The sequence below is a fragment of the Balaenoptera musculus genome, chromosome 1 (assembly GCF_009873245.2).
Source record: "Balaenoptera musculus isolate JJ_BM4_2016_0621 chromosome 1, mBalMus1.pri.v3, whole genome shotgun sequence".
NCBI lineage: Eukaryota > Metazoa > Chordata > Mammalia > Artiodactyla > Balaenopteridae > Balaenoptera > Balaenoptera musculus.
Window position 1 is genome coordinate 168,080,127 of NC_045785.1, and position 19,386 is coordinate 168,099,512.

The 19,386-nt window shown below is 39.4% G+C and overlaps 1 protein-coding gene and 1 long non-coding RNA gene across 3 annotated transcripts in view; one reads left to right on the plus strand and one right to left on the minus strand.

Moving 5' to 3' along the window:
* The window catches only part of RRP15 (ribosomal RNA processing 15 homolog), a 48,082-nt gene extending 31,177 nt beyond the window's left edge, over positions 1-16,905 (minus strand). The window contains exons 1-3 of the mRNA XM_036826459.1: positions 16,611-16,905; positions 4,690-4,964; positions 2,141-2,238 (exon numbers count right to left, since the gene is read on the minus strand). Of these exons, the coding sequence (XP_036682354.1) occupies positions 2,141-2,238; positions 4,690-4,964; positions 16,611-16,818 (581 nt within the window). The 5' untranslated portion in view covers positions 16,819-16,905. The remainder of the gene's footprint in view (positions 1-2,140; positions 2,239-4,689; positions 4,965-16,610) is intronic.
* Positions 16,906-17,451: 546 nt separating this feature from the next.
* The window catches only part of LOC118883974, a 58,498-nt gene continuing 56,563 nt past the window's right edge, over positions 17,452-19,386 (plus strand). For both annotated transcript variants that reach the window (XR_005017164.1, XR_005017157.1), the window contains exons 1-2: positions 17,452-17,665; positions 18,278-18,342. This is a non-coding gene — a long non-coding RNA (uncharacterized LOC118883974). The remainder of the gene's footprint in view (positions 17,666-18,277; positions 18,343-19,386) is intronic.

Here is a 19,386-nt window from a genome sequence, read left to right on the forward strand (position 1 = left end):
TTTGTACCACTAGAACTAAGAATCAGAACTAAGATGTTTTAACACAAACATCTACTTCTCAAAATATAAAAGCTTTACAGTGTAAATGGAATGAGCACAGCCTTTACAGTTAGCTGTCTAATCATTTGATGCTAGGAAAGATTTTCTGGATCTCAATTTCATCTGTAAATGGGAAAAACAATACCCAAGAAGCTTAAAAAGTATTCATCTATATTATCTGCAACTCTAATAAGACTAATTTAAAAAAAATTTTTTTGAAGTACTTTGTGCTATAGTTAAACTCACTGAAAGATAAACCCTGAAGATTAAGAACTGTTGTGTCCATTACAGTAGCCACGAGCCACATGTAGCTAGCGAACACACAAAATATGGCCAGTATGAACTGCAATGTGCTCCAAGTTTAAAATACACACTGGATTTTGAAGACTCAGTATGAAGAAGAGAATTTTAAAATCTCTTTAATAATTGTTTTATATTGATTACATGCTGAAATAATAATTTGAATATACTGAGTTAAATAAAATTTATTATTTAAATTAATGTCACCTCTTTCTTTTTACTTTTTTCAATGTGGCTATAAGAAAATTTTAAATTACACACGTGGATCACATATTTCTACTGGACAGCATTGATTTAGACCATTAACATCCCTTCCGGCTCTAAAATTCTATAACCTATTAATCTTCCTGCTCTAATCATCACTGGCAGAGGCAATCCGCCACAGGCCCTGAGCATCCCTGCACGTTCTTGCTGGGTTCTTCGAGAACGCAAGGCCCCGACCGCTCTTTACCCAGGCCATTTCTCAGGGTTGTGTTTGCAGTACGCAACCTTGAAAGATGAGGTAATGTCTCCCCCCGGACAAAGAGCAGGCTTGTTACCACTTACCATAAAAGCAACAGATTCCCAGGTACAGAGTTCCTCTCCTGTAACACAACCCACCACAGGCACAGGCATGCATCTAGGGCACCTGCGCTGGTCCCGTGGGACACAGGGAACCAGTGGGAATGTGAAGCTCTGGCTACTGCTTTTGCCGTGAGTAACAAAGTCCTTTGTCTCTGGCCCACAAGCCTCTTGTCTCCTGCCAGCATCGAAGAAACTTTACCAAGCTGGCTTATTTGTTTATGAGGAGGGTAAAATTCCATACCCTTCACAGCAGGGCTGGGACCAAAGTGAGGAGAGTGAGATGCCCAGGGTATAAAATTTAAGGAGGCACTTATTCTCTGGCACTAATCCTGCACTCTTCTAAGCTCTGCATGCGTATTAATTATTTAATTCTCAGAGAAATCCTATAGGGTAGGTATAATATTCTCTCCTTTTTCTAAGGAAAAATAAACTGAGACAGAGAGAAAGTAAGTAAATGCCCAGGGACACCCAGCTCGTCAGTCGGCGTGCTGGCACAGGTCAGTAGTCTGGCTCTACCGCTCACTCTCTGACCCATCCAGCCTCACTGTCTTACTGCACAACAGCCAGACGGGCTGTTGTAGGCAAACAGGACACTTACGGGAATCCCACTAAATGTAGCTGCTATACCCGCTAAGCAGCAACCCGACCGCTACCTCCACCGCGGAGCCTGCCGCAACTCCGCTACAGCCTCCCGTCGCATGTTCCCAACACATGAGACGCACCTTATTTACAAGGAGACCAGAACGCCCGTAGAGAAGCGGGCAAAGGCCCCGCAGCAGCCACCAGATTCTATTTATCTTTGAGCACAGAGGGCAACAAAGGAATGTTTGGTGCCAACGGTAAACAAAATGCGGAGCGCAAGGACAGCACGAAGCTGCTATCGTGTGTAATCTGTTACGTCATATAGGGCAAAATAACAAAAATAATCACCTAGTGCCATAATTTAAGACAAGCATCCTAAGAGAAATGCAGTAAGAGGTCTGATTATACCGTTCTTGTGACCATAAAATACAAGATGATATGAAACAGGTTCATACCAAATATCCACTTAGCACATTATATTCTTGCCTCATGAGACCTCCAAAATCTGTGGTTGAATCCAGTATTAAATAGGCAGGCTGAGATATAAATCACTTGGCTCTGAGAAGGCAGACCTTAAGAAGCAAACCTAGTCAGAAATGGATCACTACACAGCTTTAGAGTACTTATTTTTTAAAGGGCAAGAACACTGTCTTACCTCGTTGCGATTCTCTGAAGATTTCTCTCTGTTTCTTTGTCTTTGACAACATCTGGCTTTACTCTGCACATCATTTCCCATTCCCGCTTCTTATCAAGCTGTGTTATAAATATTGTTATGTGAAAGAATATTAGGCATTTTTGAAAGTGCAGCATACTTTGATATGATACTCTGTGAAAGGACAAAGGTAATAAATCATTCTGGCTTAGTTTGTCACGGGGACTTTCAAAAGCCCACACTTTCAGGGGTCCGGCTCAGGGAGCCTGTGGTTAGCACTCCGGGTGTCACGTGAGAGGCACCAAGTGCGCTGACGGCAGGCTCTCCGACAGCAGGGGCCTGGAGAGCCGCCAGCGCGAAGCGCCAGGCAGGACGAGGCGGGGGGGGGGGGGGGGGGGGGGAGCCGCGTTCCCGCCTGCCATCAGCAGATCCTCAGAGGGGAGCATCAGCGGGGCTCCAAACCACCCTCTTCCGTAACCACAAGTTTAAATACCGTTTCTCTTTATTTTTAGAAACTGACTTCCTCAGCAGTCAGAATTATTAAGAATTTGTATCAGCTTTGAAAAGAATAGCGTCATATCCAGATATACCCTGTTTATACAGTGACTATTTTTCTTTTCTCTTATGGCACATCTGACCAATATCCTTGCCATATATGGCACATCGGTCACAAACTACAGCAAATTGATTCTTTGCTATAATGCAGAAATAGAAAGGGATCAGGAGATAAGGAAGTCCCAAAGACAACATAATCTAATTCAAAACTGTTTTCCGGGGGTATCCTGGTCTCAGGTACCTGATTTGATACACGGCTTCTCCAGGTCCCCTCCTCGGGCCAACCTATCACCAGTATCAAATATACTGAATATGATGAATTAATCACCAAGAAGCTGATGAACATCAAAACCAGTAAGAACCAGTGGAAAAAAGTCTCCTTTTATCTTTTCCTTTTCTCCATTCATTTAATCTCTCATTTTGTATTAATAAAAACATCTGAACACGGTTAAAACCAAATCTTTGCTCTTGCTATCAAGATTACTCTGATTCCTTTTTAAAGGAGTAGTTTCTTCCCCAAATCATGTAATTTAACTATCATGAAATTCATTATCAGACTATGCCAGAAATAAAAAAATCTTACTTTTAAAACAGTTGATTCTTAATTTTCTACTGTACCCAGGGGATAACAGGCATGCAGGATCCCAAAATATTTTTTAACTTTGAAATGTGTACTTTTATATTTATGATTAGAAATAAGTAGCCAATATTCTGGAAACCAGTAATATATAACATTAAAAAACGATGATAATTTACATAGACTCTACCCAGAAATATACACTCAGAGTGCTTGTGGCTGCTGTGTTGTGTTTCTGGTATCCACACGCGTGCTTTCATGCATTATGTGGACAGTACCGTCTCTAGCACTCAAAGCTCTGGCCTAGAGCAGAGTTACAGACTCGTTTCTGTTGGCTTCAAAAGGCTGTCCTCTCACTGGAACACTAGGACCACAGGTAATTAAGGATTAAAGCCTCTTCTAGCTTTTGCCAGATAAAAAACAAAGATTCAAATTTTCAGTTGAAAAGCTACCAGTAAGATTTAGAGATAAAACTGATCTTAAATAAAGTACAATGAGAATATCGAATTAATAAAAGAGCACGTGGTTTCTAAGAGCAGCACTTGAAAAGCTCCATCTTTATACAGCCTCTTACAGAGCCAGCCAGTATTAGGAACAAAGAAAACATTCATCTTGAAACAAGATAAGGGGATGGTGAACTTAAAAGGAAATAAATGCCATTGAAATCTATTTTTCTTTCATTTTTACCTATAACATAACTCTTGGAAATGAGTACTTTTATATTGTCAGTACGATTGTAGAAAGTTATTTTTCTCTCATTAAAAAATAATACCTATTTCAGTAACCAAATATTTTTAGACATAGAAATACCTCATCAGGGGATATAAAACCTTATTATTGTTTCTCTATCTCTGTAATACACAACAGCAAACTTAAGTCCAACTTTTGGCCTTTCCCTTTCATTAGTAGGCGGCACTAGTCTAACTTCTTCCACCAGTGGTTTAACAAAAGGTACCAGGAATTCAAGTTTATCCAACAGTGAAATAGTTTGTTTTCAGAACTGCAACCAACCCCTGACAATGACATCATCAAAGATTTATACCATAAAACAGATTCTGAGCAAAAAGTAACTAACATGATTCTATTAGTTCAGAATTAATAAAGTTAGTATCTGGACGGCTAAGTTGAATAAGATATTCAAACCCAGGAGTCATTGTCACATGTATAACTGCTTGATTTTAAAAGGATACATTTCCTTGGCGTTTACATTTCTATTGCTTTGCTTAGATGAACAACAAGTGAGCTTGCTCAACAGAATGATTCAGACTAGACCTCTGAACACAACCTTGGTTATGCACCCTCACATAAAACGCAAGTTACAAACTGTAATGTTAACTGGACAAACACTGCAGGGAACAATCTGGTGCAGATAAGAACTAGACTAGACAAGCTAATCTACAGAACAACTGGTAGGACACACCTGTTTTCTTTTCTCTAGTCTCTCTTGCTTCGACTTCTCTTTTTCCTTTTCCAGCTCTTTGTTTTTGACCAGAATGGTGGGTTTACTTTTAGGAGTCTTCTTGCTAAGGATTTTAGCCATGGCATCTGCCCAGCCCACGTTAGTTCCAACATTAGCTTCTACGGCATCTTCACTGCCATCACCACAGGGCTCAGCTTCATCCTCATTGTCAGCTTCTATTGCTTCTTCACCAGAGGAAAAGTGATCCTTTTCCGATCCACAGCTTCCTACAGAACCTAAGAGTAGAAACAAATTAAACTTTAAAACCAGAGGCAGACCTTGGCAAGGCCATGGTAAGACCCCGGGGGCCCTTCCTAAGGCTAACGGTTCTCCATCAGTCTCCATTCTTGCAAGAGGAGACTCTTCCGAGTCCCACAGCTGCAGTAATAGCAGAGAATGGCAGGACCCTCCATCCTACTGCCATCCTCCCCCAAAGACCTGGCCCAGCCATGTCGACGGGGAGCCCACAGTGGCTTCAGCACCCAGGACCCAGGGAGTAGAAAAAAATCCAACAGCCCCACCACGTCTTGTCATCAAGGTGGTGACAGACGCTGACATGGTGCCAGTGCAGAGTGTGTTCAAATCCCCAGGCTTTGTGTCATTAAACTACTTGTAGAGACTAATGAAGGCTACTTTAAAAACAAATAACAACAAAAACTTTAATCTGTCAAGAAAATGGTATAGTGCTCCCATGGCACAGAGAAGTCAGATTAAGTTCTCTGAGGGCTTTGGCCCAGATGTTTAAAATTCTGAATTTGTGTGCAGAAAAATCTAAAAACCAACTTCCTTTTATAGAATCTGCATATGACATTAATCAATTGGGGGTGTTTCAACATTTTTTAAAAATAATCTAATGAAGTGATATGTGCCCAGGGTTTGACTGCACTGCTGGGTGACTGAGTGAAAATATCAAGTTCTGGGTTGAGGATACAAATTCGTATACTGTTGAATTTTCTCATGCAGAACCACCAAAACAAGCATGTGCAGGTTACCAGCAAACTATGTCATCATGTAAGATTCAAATGGCTGGGATCAGAGGAGTGGCCTAAACAACAATCCAGTTGGTGACCTTACTCGAAAATCAACTTGCCAAGAAGCTCTGGGTACTTTTAAGTTTTGCAGCCTATCTCAAATTCTGAAGCTCACTGTACTTTAACAACAAGAACACAAGCGCCTGCACGGTGTGTGGGTAACTATATGATCCAGAGCCTTCTGAAAAGCTTCTGCTTTGTTCTTCAGAAACCTATGGAACTATTAGGAAATACTTCAAAAGTAGTTTTATATCAGCTTATGGCTACGATCAAAGTGAAAGGAACTGAATGTGTAGTCAGCTCTTCAATTCTGAGTGATCCTCCCTAAACTCTTGACTTTAAGCCATGAATTAAGAGGACTGCTGAAAAGACCTGACTTTTAGCTAGTCGTCATTATATTTGCTTTTTGGTATTACTTTTGCATAATACCTTTATTTTTTAATTGTTGAGAATTCATGAAATAAAAGGATGGAAAACTAAACATTTAACATATTGAAACTAAACTTGTAACATATTAGAAAAAAGCAAATAAAAATATATAAAACAAAACATTTTATACACATATAAAAATGAGCCTCAAGCATAGGAGTAAAAAATGAAGTATCTTCAAAAAATTAACAGAACAATACATAAACTAGAGTTGAACACAGAGAGCAAAATAATACTTTACATTTTTAAAAAGCATGATCTTAAAACATAAAGTATGTTAATGGTATCAAAAAATGTTAAAGGAAACGATAAAGAAGCAAGAATCACTAATAATTCTACTGCCCTAATGTGCTGCATATTTCTTAATAAAGAGAAAGAATTTTTTTAAAGAGAAATTAATTTGCCACGTATTTAATTTGAAGCCTCCTCTGTATCCTGTACGCTGGGCAAGTTTAAGAAATCTGAGAACATGACTAGGATTTGACATGCAAATCTAAGGTGATATAAGAAATCTTACTGCCTGCAATATAAGAAAAAGTGTCTAAATTTTGCCAAACAAAAGCTGAAAGCACTATCATTCAATGAAAATCTGAGTTTCTGCTATATACCAGATTCCAGAGTCACATTATTTTTCCCCCAGAAGCATCTCCTAGGATCAGTGTTCCCTGGAAAGTAGGTTGAGAAACAAAGTTTGGAGAATGTAGTTAGCTGAAAAACATGTTAATATTGCATATGTTTATTCCTCAGTCAGCAGCACTAGACAGGTACTAATAACAAAATAAATAATTCTTTGAAAATTACTTCTTCTAAGTAAGCATTTATCCAAATGTAAAGAGGCACAGCAGCTTAAAAGTTTGTGTCAATGAAGAATCTCTGAGTGATTAAAAGCAGAAGTCTTTACTAGCTCCTGGTAAAATGTCAAAACTACAACACTGACATCTAGTGTTTTGTCCTGATGAATTCACACACAAATTGCAGCGAATTTCACAGTTTCACCTACACTGTAAATGCAGCCAAAGGCTTTATGGTTGTGTAAGGCACTCCAATTCTCCATTTCTAAACCCTGGCTATTTTTCTTTGGTGTGTTTCTTACCCAGCCTGACTACCACAACATGCATGTTATGGACACAATAAATCCATGACGTTTTATAACACCATTGCATACAACCTGCACTTACCCCACCAATTAAAAAAAAAAAAAATCCCAGAATAATTTACTGAAGTCATAGTTTTTATTTTATTATTTTTTTTAAGAAGCTCTATCTCAGAAGTTTTTAGTCACGCATTCACTGCCAATGGAAATGATGATATTTTATATAAATTTAAAATGCCAATGTAATGAGGTCTTCCAGCATACTAAAAAACAGGATTTACTTCTAGGATACCAAAGATAATCACTATGCAAATCAGAAAATAGAACTGGTCCTTAAAAACTTACTATAGCCTATGAGGACGAGATTCTTTGAATTGACCATGAACTGATATTTAGAAGAAGTTAAGTGGATGTAGATAAGCAAAAAATTCCTTTTCAGTCGTATGTGTTATTTTAAACATTAACTCTAATTCTGCATTCTATTTTAAAAATCTGGAAATTAAGGAAGGGCTACAGAGAATGCTTACTGGAAGTAATAACTCGAGGTTCCAACAGAACTTTCTGCATTCGTGGACATGTTCTATTATCAGAGCTGCCCACTAGTCACCAGCCACAAGAGCCTACTGAGTACTTCAAATGTGGCTAGTACAGCTGAGTCACTGAATTTTTAACTTTATTTAATTTTAGTTACTTTAAATTTAAAGTGACTAGTGGCTATCATATTGGACAGGGCAGGGTTAGACCTCTGAGATAATGAGGTAGACACAGGCATTTCTCCATCTCTTGCTGCCTTTTCCCCAAACTTCCACCAGCCTTTCAAACTTGCCATCTGTCCCTGATCCCAGATATATGGTTAGCTGCTGGCAGAAAAGTGAGCTATTTACCTTAGCCTTTGGAACTGGAATAAAGTTTTTGTTTTTGTTTTTGTTTTTTTTTTGGGATAAAGTTTTTAAAGAAGACTCGCAGTCCTTCAATATTTACCAAGTAATCGTGGATGAAGATGAAGGAAGGGGAAAATGAAAAATCAAATTCTCCTTGAAGAAGTCAAATGTTTAGCAGGATATGTAAATCAGTTAAAACCAATTGTAAAATTTGGTTTTACAATCTGTAAAATTTGTAAGTGTTCTTCTAAAAGAAAAACAACGAAGAAAAGGGTGATTGTTTAGGGGTATCTTCTACAAAGATGATTTCAAGTTGTTTCTTAAAAGTAAAGCAAGAGTTTGAATGACAAGAGAAGGAAAAAGGCCAAAGAAATAAGTTTCTACAATGAGGGCAACTGAAAGAGGCAGGGGGCAAGATCACTGAATCTAGAACCAAAAACATCCTAGATTTGAGTCAATGCTCTGTATTAAAATTAAAACTATTATTGTAATCATCATTATTATTGACATTCCAGGCAGAAGAAACCAGCATGTCCAAAAGCATGGGAATGTTGAAGAAGGTAAGATATTTATAAAATAACAAGAAGTTCACACTGGCTGAAACTGGAGATTTGGGGATTGGACGGTAAGAATTGGGTATGAAAAGCTGGCTGGTTTACATAAATAAGCTGGTCTGATTTACCATCCAAGAAATAAAATATACATCAAGCCCCAAGTTCTGCACTATAGGTGTGTACTTCCACTAAGTGGCCAAACTGCTAGTGCTTTTTTCTCTTACCACCTACCTCAAGTTCTTACTTCTAAAAAAGTTTCTCTATTGGATTAAGAAGGTTGTTCTTTTAAAATACAAATATCATCTGGAAGCATTAAGGCTATTGGTTAACCTTGATATTACTTCACACCATTAGAATTTACTCTAAATCAAATAGAACTCTGATAAAAATTTGACTGAGATCAGCTAGCAGTGGTGGTTAAAGAGTAAAGACACAGAACTCAGGCTGCCTGATTCAATCTTAACTCCAGACACAAATCTATGTGACTTTTCTGAAGGTTTTTATGTTCTCAACCTTAATTTCCTTGTCTGTACAAATGGCAATAAAATAGTATCTACTTCATCGGGTTTTGTGATAATTAAATGAGTTAATATATACAAAGTTCTTAAAGAGTGCCTAGCCCACAGTAAATGTTTACATGTCAATTACACAACACACACAACACAAACAATGTGGCTGTGGAGAAGAGAGGAACAAAGAAGAAATAACGCTGGTGGCTGGAATCTACAGGACATGTGAGGTGCTGAATGGGAAGCTTTAGATGATCAGTTACAGCACAGGGGTTAAGAGCTCAGATTATAAAATTAGGCAGACTTGGCGCTATGTCCTGTTTCCGTTACTTCCTACCAGCATAATCTTGGGCAGGTTACCTAATCCCTGTGTCTCTGTAAAACGGGAATAAAAACAGTACCTACCTCAGTGGGTTGTTATGATGATTAAATAACACAGGAAAAGCACTTAGCACAGCCCTGGCACATAGCAGGCACTAAACAGATGACAGTAACCAGAAGACAGACAAGGATACTAAGAACCTGGGAGCCAGAGCAGGGGGGAATCCCAAAAGCTTTCAAAAGGATGCCAAAAAACAGGGGGGGAAGGGGGAATAAATTGTCCTTCCACTGTAATTCTACCCCCAGTCTTGGCTATCGCCTATAACCCCTGCACCAGGCGTTCATGGTGAGAAGCCACCTCTGACTCTATTTCCGAAGTGGTCGATGTCTCCATCCTACAGCTTTCCGAGCACTCTAAAACAGGTGTTTAGGGCTAGGTGCTATTTAAAACACTTTTTATGCGTTATCATTTAATCCTCACAATACTCTTTGAGTTGCTATTATTATTCTATTTCCAAAGGGAACGGTTCTCAAGCTTAGAAAAGTTAAAAAAAATGTCCAAAGTCACAAAGTTAATAAGGTAGGATGATAGGGCTGTTGATTTCTAAGGCACTACAAAGCTTTGAATCAAAGATTCAGCTCAGACTAATGTATACTGAACTAATGCAGAAGGTATTCACAAAATAGCTTAATAAAGCTTGAATTAAAAAGGAATTTCTCTCTAGGCCACAGTTAACAGAAGAGCCATTGCTCGCACCCATTCTCATTTCGCCCCTAGTTATGCAGAGCTCTACAAAACCACTGCCCCCCACTCCAGGTGTAAATCATCTGTTCCGATCATGTCACATGATCTTTCCTGCCCATTAGTACTTAATTTAGAATATTCAAAATTGATACTTGAAAACTTTTTTAAAAAGCATTTACCTCTTAAAAAAAAAAATGAAGTTACCCCAGGTTTCCATACAAATAACCAAAAATAAAATGAAAGTTCTACCACAGGACAAACTATTGGATGTGATTACTGTGTGCTATCTGGGCAAGGCAGAGCAGACAGAGCCTGGAAGTAGTCTGTTTCCTGAGTCTGTCCTACAAATTGCTAAACCACTCAAGTAGGACTACGATATACTTCATTTCTTAGGCATGTTCCTTTGCTATTTAAGTAACTTAAATGATGAAGGAGGCTATAAGCTACAGTTTGATGAAAAGCCCATTTATCTGCTAGGTTATTACATCTTGAATACTGTTTTGTAGTTTATCAAAAATGAAGGGGGGATTCCCTGGTGGCGCAGTGGTTGAGAGTCTGCCTGCCAATGCAGGGGACATGGGTTCGAGCCCTGGTCTGGGAAGATCCCACACGCCGCGGAGCAACTAGGCCCGTGAGCCACAACTACTGAGCCCGCGCGTCTGAAGCCTGTGCTCCGCAACAAGAGAGGCTGAGATAGTGAGAGGCCCGCGCACCACGATGAAGAGTGGCCCCCGCTTGCCACAACTAGAGAAAGCCCTCACACAGAAACGAAGACCCAACACAGCCAAAAATAAATAAATAAATAAATAAACCCAAAGTTTAAAAAAAAAAAATTTAAAAAAAAGCAAGTAGGTATTGTGTATAAACCTCCAACAGTGCATAAATTCCATAAATCTGAGTAGGTCAATGATAACTCAGAGGTAGAGGTTATCATACTCCTCTTTATAATACTTGATATCATCACCAGTGTTCTCATTTTTTTCACCTGAGTTGATTTACTGACTGGGAAGGCTGGGTGTGCCTGTGTTTTTTATTTAGACTACAAACTTAAGAGCCAAGTATACATTGTATCTAAACCTCCAACAAGGTATCAATTCAATAAATCTGAGTGGTTCCAGGTTAACTCACTTAGGGGTGACATCCTCTCCTTTATAATGCTTGACATTTATGTGTTACTCCAACGCTGACTATAGCATTTTACCTTTCACATACCTCTGATTCGCGATCGTCTGCAATTTTACTATGACCAAATTTCAAACCCTACTGAAGAGTATTACAATTTACCAAAACTTCACCCTGAATCATTTTGCTGTCATTCAAGCTTATATTACATACAACTTCTGTTAATTTTTAACTTCAGTTAAAAATACCTGGTACATGAGAAAAGACTGTAAAAATCACATTAAGAGAGGTTTCCAATTTATAATAAATGGATATTGAGTACTACACCATGTTTCAGGATTTATGCCAAGTTCTGAGACACAGCTGTAACCAAAGCTTTCAAGGTCTCTCCCCACAGAACTAGGAAACTTCTGCAAAGTCTGACAAATAATACTTAAGAGTTTTACACTCATAAAAGCACAATTTTCTACCTTTCTTATACAATGTGTCAAAAGAAGTTAAAGCCAGAAGATAAAAAATAAAGTTAAAACAACACATGGGTTATACCTGTGTGTTTCCTATGGAATTTAAGTAGCATCTTGCTAAAGGAAGTTGTTTTCAAATGTTGATATAAGGCACATCCCTATCAATTTTTATGAACCAATTAAAATTCAAAGATAAGTCTCTAATTCAATTTCCTGATAAAATGAGCTGGTACACTTTAATAATAAGCCTATAATTTGCTGATTCCTCATGTGTCTGAAGTCAGCTTCAATCGTCTGCCTTTATAATCTCTCAGAATCCATTCTCTGTAAATTTTTGATAACTTAATAGTTCTGCCAAGGTCACATGTACACAAATATCTGAACTAGAAAAGCTGTTTCCATGGGTCACTTTTTCCAGAAATATCTGATTTCACAAGCGGAAAAAAATCAATTTCTTATATTAAATAGCAAATTCTGAGTTAAACCAAAGGAAAATGTCCCATCCAAAGGACCTACATTACTGAATTTATTAAATAAAAGGCCCTTTATTATTTATGTCTATTGAAGAGACACATTCTAAATCCTGAAAGAAACAGCAGAGGGAGACAACTAAGTAGAAATCTAAAGGACACAGAGAAGCTGGTTACGAGAAAGTGAAGAAAAAAGAGCAGCTAGTAGGATAGCATAAGCATGGCTAGGAGGGAGGAGAGCAAATGTGTTCACGGAACAAGGAGTTCAGAAACTGTGACACTAGCAAGCCGGGGGATGGGGGGTGGCGACAAGGTGTGAGCCTTGAGGAGTAAGCAGCCGTCAGATTGTGGAGGCTGGGTATGCAGACTATCACCAGTTCACAATGATACAGTCCATCCTCCTTATTCACTGGATTCTGTATTTGGGAAAATGAAATTATGAATTCAGCCTTGCAAATATTAAGTGTGAGGTATCTATGGAACAACTAAGCATAGACAACCCATAGTTGTCAAAATCACTATTATTAATCCTGAATTTTACCACAAATACATGACTAAATGATTAGATTATGGAGTAAGAAGGACAGAATTAAGAGACAACATCCTGCAACTATGGACTGAACACTTTTCCACTGGGAGGCATAATGGAAACAGTATCTCCAAGCCTCTGTCTCCTCATCTGTCAAACAGAAACGCCATCAGCTACCTTGCAGGGTTACCAGAGGAAATTCTAACCTTCTTTCTGGAGAAAGCTCCAGCTTATAAACATCACGGTTATCAAGGGCTGGAAGGCTTATTGGGTGGTCAAGAGATGGGACTAGCAGTTTTGTTAGATCAGAAAAAATGTCATGATCATTAATCCAAGTATTTATGAGTAGGTGCCTTGTGCCAAACATTAAATGCTTTACATATATGAGCTCACTGAATCTTTGCAACAATCCTGAGGAGACACTTATCACCTCCATTTTAAGGATCAGGAAACTGAGGCAGGTCATAGTAAATAAGCAGTACAAACAAAGGTGCCTCATACAACTGAGTAAAAGTGATCATTCATTTCTAGAGATAATACATGGATATTAGGAGAAAAGAAGGAAGGTTGGAAGAAGTGAGGAAGGAACGAAGACTACACAGTTGTAAACAGCGGAAGGAATGCTACAGAAATCTGACCACAATAACACCCCTTAGTGATGGAACCTTCTTGAGTGGAAGAAAAATCTGTCTCAACACCAAGGTTTCCTCATACTCAATCTTTCTTAGGATTCTATGCCCCTGCTCTTTTACTTTCCGGGGAGCTTTTTTTTTTTGATCATCTCTATCCTCCTGGTTCCTCAATCGTATCAGGGGAGTCAGGGGTCAGAGTAAAGGCTCTAGAGCAAACTTCAATAATGGTTGTGTCATTTACCAACTTGTTTATCAGCTTATGCATTGGCGGAGCAAGATAAAACCTCTCTGTGTCTCAGTTGCTTATAAGTAAAATGAGGATAATAATAACCCTGTCTCACAGGGTTGTTGTCAGAATTAAAGTGATACGTAGGGAGCTTAGAACAGTACCTAAGCTAATATTATTGTTGTTATTAACCTAATTCCTCTAACAGTATAGTACACCCAAAATTTATGGTGCTACAAGTTTAGTTGGAAGTTGGTTATCTGGAAAATTGAATGCTTTCCTTCTGAAACACATTTCAAGTGGGGACCTTCTCTCTGTCTTCCCTGTACTTTCCTAGTACAATCCCTAAAAGAGTTTTGCAATTGCCTGATTGTTCTGGCTCTCTGTGGCAGTCACCATACAGTTAGCAGTGATGTTTATAAAGATGTGTCACCCTCTTGCTTAAAAGGTCTCAAGCGCTCCATACTGCCTACAAATAGAGAATCCTATTTCCTTCATATGGCAAACAAGGTCCTTTACAATCTGGCTTTATCCTCTGTTCCTAGTCTCAGTGACTCCTCTGAAGAGCTAGAGCCATAGCCAACAATTCATCTCAACCTAACCAGCCATGCGTTTTAAGAAGCTGCATGCCACTGTATGTGCTTTTCCTATGTCTGAGAAAACTGTCCTCTCCACCCCCAGACTTAGAAAACTAAGGCTTCGATGAAATGACACCTTACTTATCAATATTTATTCAGCAGGAAAACGTACTTAGTACCAAAATGTGTAAGGAAGGCCCTATGAAAATAAAGATATGTAAGACATCGTTCCAGCACTTGAACTTATATTCAAAAGGAGAGAGACACGTTAAAATAAAATAATAATACAGTGTATTATGAGTAATATGTATAAGATAGAAGGAAGCTAATACAGTATATTATGAGTAATATGTATAAGACAGAAGGAAGCAATGCCTAGGCTGGGTTCTATAGGATATGGATTTCTCTGTCTCCATCTTTACCATTTTTAACTGGACCAGGATCATGGTAACTATAACCTTTATAACGACCTCTTAATAATACTCAATACATTGTATTACAGTCCTGTGTTTAATATCTATCTTCCCTGAGACTGTAATTCTAGGGCAGGAATTTACTCATCCTTTGTATCCTCAACACCCAGAGGGTGACCAGAATACAGAAGAACACAATTGTTCATTGAACTGAATTGAATAATAAGGTCTCTATATTAGCCAAAAGCCTTCTTAACCCAAAATGTAATTGAACTATAATAGCAAGAGAACCCTAGACCCTAATCATATTTATAATAATGCACTGAGAAGTCAGGACAGCTCTAACTTGAAATTATCCAGTACTTGAATAGAGAAATCTACTTTCCACCTAAATCTGTAAGCAATACTGATATTCTGCTCCAAATGTAGTAGTATTTCTTTCTCTGACAACCTCACAGGAACTAGTCTATTGAGTTCAAAAAATATTGGGAGGTGTTCCAATCCCTGCTCAACGAATAGTCTGTTTTCCTTAACTCCTTTGGCAGGAGATAAGGATTCCAATTACCTAGGGACTGCAGTAGTATATGACAGTTTCTTCTTCTTAGTCCTGGAAGTCGAGGTTTATTCACTCATTTACTTAAATATCTGCGAAGGATCCACAACACAGCAGGCACTGTCTTAGGCACTGGGGACAGAGCAGTCTCTCCTCTTATGGAACTTACATTCCAGCTGGGAGAGACACACAGCAAATACAATATGTCAGAGGGTTTGAGAAATGCTGAGAAAAATAAAGCAGGGTAATAAGTCAAAAAGTGAAGGCAGGGAGACACGGAGAAGAGTAGTGGTGTACATTAGATAGGGCGGTCAGGGACAAGTCTCGCAGACAAGGCATTGAATCAGAGACTGAAGGAGTGAGCGAGAGAGAGCCATGCAAGCATCTGAAAAGTATTCCAGGCAGTGAAACCAGCAAGTGCAGAACCCAGGGTGTGAGAGTTATGTTTAACATGTAAAACAAACCACAGGATATCAATGTGGCTAGTAAGGGGCAGAGCAGAGTGGCAGATGATGAGAGAGATGCCTGAACTAGATCATACACAGGCTAAGGATGTTATTCTGAGATGGGTAGCCACTGGACCATCTTGAGCAGATAACTGACATGATCTGAGGTACATTATAAAAGAATAGGTCTGGCTGTTACAAAGTTCTAGGTAGCACAAAGGATCAATCACTGGGCAGTAGTAAGTCAGGGGTCGTCTGCGACCCCTTTAACCTAAGAAGCTAGTGCCAAGAACGATGGTAGAGTAGGAGCATGGACACATCATGGTTGAAAGCCTTAAAATATATTTCCTTCCTTTCAATAGCAAACGTCTCTGAGAGAGAGAGTTATCAACTGCTACTTTTATTTATTCTACTTCAACCACCCACTCTTCTTTTACTATCTCATTTCTAACTCCCCAACAGATGCACGCACCTACCGCACAAGAATATTCAAGTATACCATCCGTCTTCCTCTTTCGGCCTTTTGCTCTTTGCTCCATATGAGAACTAACTCATTCTTGTAATTTCAAATATCCCCCTTCCGTTCGTCCCTCGCTACTGTAAGCTTCTTTTTGCTGCTATAAGCAGCAGCAGTTTCATCTGTTTTAATTAATTACAGTGACGATAAAAATGTCCAATAAAAGAACCTGGAAGCTTTAACACGCAACAGGGACCCTTCCCTGAACACCACTTTCCCAAGACTTCTCAAGGAGCCAAAGTCGCCCCTTCGCCGTGCTGAGGAGACGAAATTCGGGCGGCTAGCGGCAAATGCATTCGCATCCCCTGCTTCCCGCAAACTCATGCCGGCCTTTCCTCTGAGCAGCCAAACTCAGCCCTAGTACGTTACCTTCACTATCGGCAGCATCTTTGTCCTTATCTTCCAGCTCCGATGCTGCAGCCGGGGATACCATTTTCATCTTCCCCTTCTTCTTTAGTGAATTTTTCAGCTTTTTCCCCGCACTCACACGTGACTCTCGAACGGCCGCTGCCATGATTCCTAACCGGAAGCGTCCCGTGAGCGTTGCGTCCGGCGGTAACACAAGGGATTTCGGCATCTAGTTCCGGCGATACAAGGTTCCGGGGCGGTGCAGTTTAGCCGGGAGTTCTCGGGCTGGAGGCTCAGAATATGGATTGGAAAGAGGACTGATTGGTTGTCTTTACGTGCTATCTGCTCCAGTAAAAAACAATAATAATAATAAAAATCAGTGAATATACGTTCTCAGCCGACTCCTCTGCCAGCTCGCCCTTGTCCTGGTCCGCCGCCCCACTCTGACCCCAACCCGACCCGGTCCACTTTCATTTCCTCCCCACGGCTGTTTCCGTATCTGCTGCCTTATTTCGTGTTGGTTTATGGTGTTGGACTAACGTCCCGAACGTGCCTACTAAACGCACTAGAAGGGAGGAAGCGAGGACAATCGCGTGAGGGGTCGATAGTTAGAATATGAGAATGTCCTCCGCTCTCCTCTGATCACCGCCAGCAACTCCAGATCTTTCTTAAAACTTTGATCCGATAATCTCCCTCTGATTAACCCCTGAGTGGCTTCCAATTGCAAACCGAATAGAATCTCGCTTTCTTCCCTTGGGTCGCGGGTGTGAAGGGTTCCGGCCCCCACCCCTCCCTCCCACCTAGCTCCGCCCCGCCCGCTCAAGGCGCCCGACCGCGCGGTGCAGACCGGGAAAACAGCAGCTTTGCACTGCGCGAGCTGCTCCTGCCTCCCTCCCGGGGCCAGCTTCTCCCTGAGGTCAGCCTTTGACACCAGCTTTCCCAGCCCCGCTTTCCCTCGAAGCTGCTCCCACAAGCTGCCCCTATTTCCTTTCCCTAACTTGTCGGCTCCTGGAAAATAAGGACCATATATCATTCACTACCCTACCCCCGAGGCCAGCAACGGAGCCTGGACCGTGGTAGGAACCCAAACATATTTTTGGAAGAAATGAATGAATGAATGAATGACAGAATACAACCATTCACAAAGTTAATGAGTCAAACAGATAATGTAGCAAACTCTGACATCGTGTTCCATCGGCCAGGCGTATTCTAAAGGCTTTCCCTAAGCTTAGCATTTTCCTGGAAGAGCATTTCTTGTTTTTCTTTAATACCCACAATTTCTAAAGGGGGAGGGGGCACACTTCTTTGGGCGCTGTTCTCTCTCTGCTCCTTTTATCTGCTATTACTATCTTCTTTAGAGTTCTCTTCATGTCTTACTAGCCAATCCCTTGTTATTCCAATTCTCTGTTAAAGTTAACAATTCTGTATATTAAACTTTCCGAATCAAATTACTAAGTGGTTTCCATCTCCTGATTGGCCTTAACTGATACAAAGATCAGTGTTGTGATGGAAATATTATCAGTACCCAAATACTGTCCCTACCAGCCTGCAGCACCGTTAAACCGTTCCCTTAAGGTTTAGTCATTTTTAGAAGGGTGGGGGTATTCAGAGTAGAGTTGCTTGTTAAAATGCAAATATTTATAGGACGATAACAGATAAAATAATTTCTTCTGGATGATTTGTTGCAGCTTGGCTGATGTGAGTGCATTGAAGAGCTTTGGACTACTGGACATGGAACAGATAAGAGGAAGAGGTAATTGCACAGTGTATCCAGAGCAGGGGGTGCTGGGTCTGCAAGGTCTGCATGCTCTGGAAAGATATTCTGGGTTAAGTAATAATTCTTGGGTTCTCTACAGAGAAAGGAACCTATAAAAGGAGAGTGTAAAGAGAAAGAAGATATCTCAGGATCATAGGGAATATCATCAGGGTTGCTATGTGGGAAGGCACAAGAAAGAGGGATCAGGATAGAGAGTTACGAGAAGAGCAGTGCTAGGTCTCTAAACATTAGTGGGACACATTCCCCAAAAGAAGTGATTGTCATCAAATGTGGACTCACAGGAAAAGAAATCATAAATATTTAATTGATTTGTCACTTTAACAAGAGATGTAAAGGAAAACTTAAAAAAAGAAAAAAAAAGAAATGATGTACTATATTCCTGAAAGACAAATCAAATTTTCTAAAGCTATTTATTTATTCCAACAAAAGTGCCATTGGAAAGTTTGGGGAGGAGAAAAGAAAAGAGCAAAGTCTTAATAAAATAATTCTAAGGTTCAAAATAAGTAAATGGTAATATTTTTTTAAAAGAGGAATATTGAGACAAAGCTTGCCTGTTCAGATATTAGAATATACTATACATAAAGCTACAATAATTAAAATGTACAGATCAAAAGAAAAAATAAGTGATAATGAACCAAATTCTAGAATATGTAAAAACTTAAAATATTATGCAGGAACTATCACGAGGAAAAGAGAGAAGAGAAAAATTCTGCAAAACTTATTTTAGTAAAGTTAACTGTTTAGTGAGAAAAGAAATTAGAGGCTCACATCTTACCCTAAAACTAATTCCAGAATTAAATATGAAATAAATGTAAGGAAAAAAGAAGAAGTGAATGTCTGATTTATTGGATTGTAGGAACAACTTCCCAAGTTTAAAATCGATGGAAGTAATTCTGAAAAAGAGAACAATAGATCTAATTATATAAAAACCAAAAACTGTGTATCTAAGAAAATGACCAAAATATAAAGGTAAATAGAATGTGAATAAAACAGAAAATCAAGTTTGAGATGACTACATAA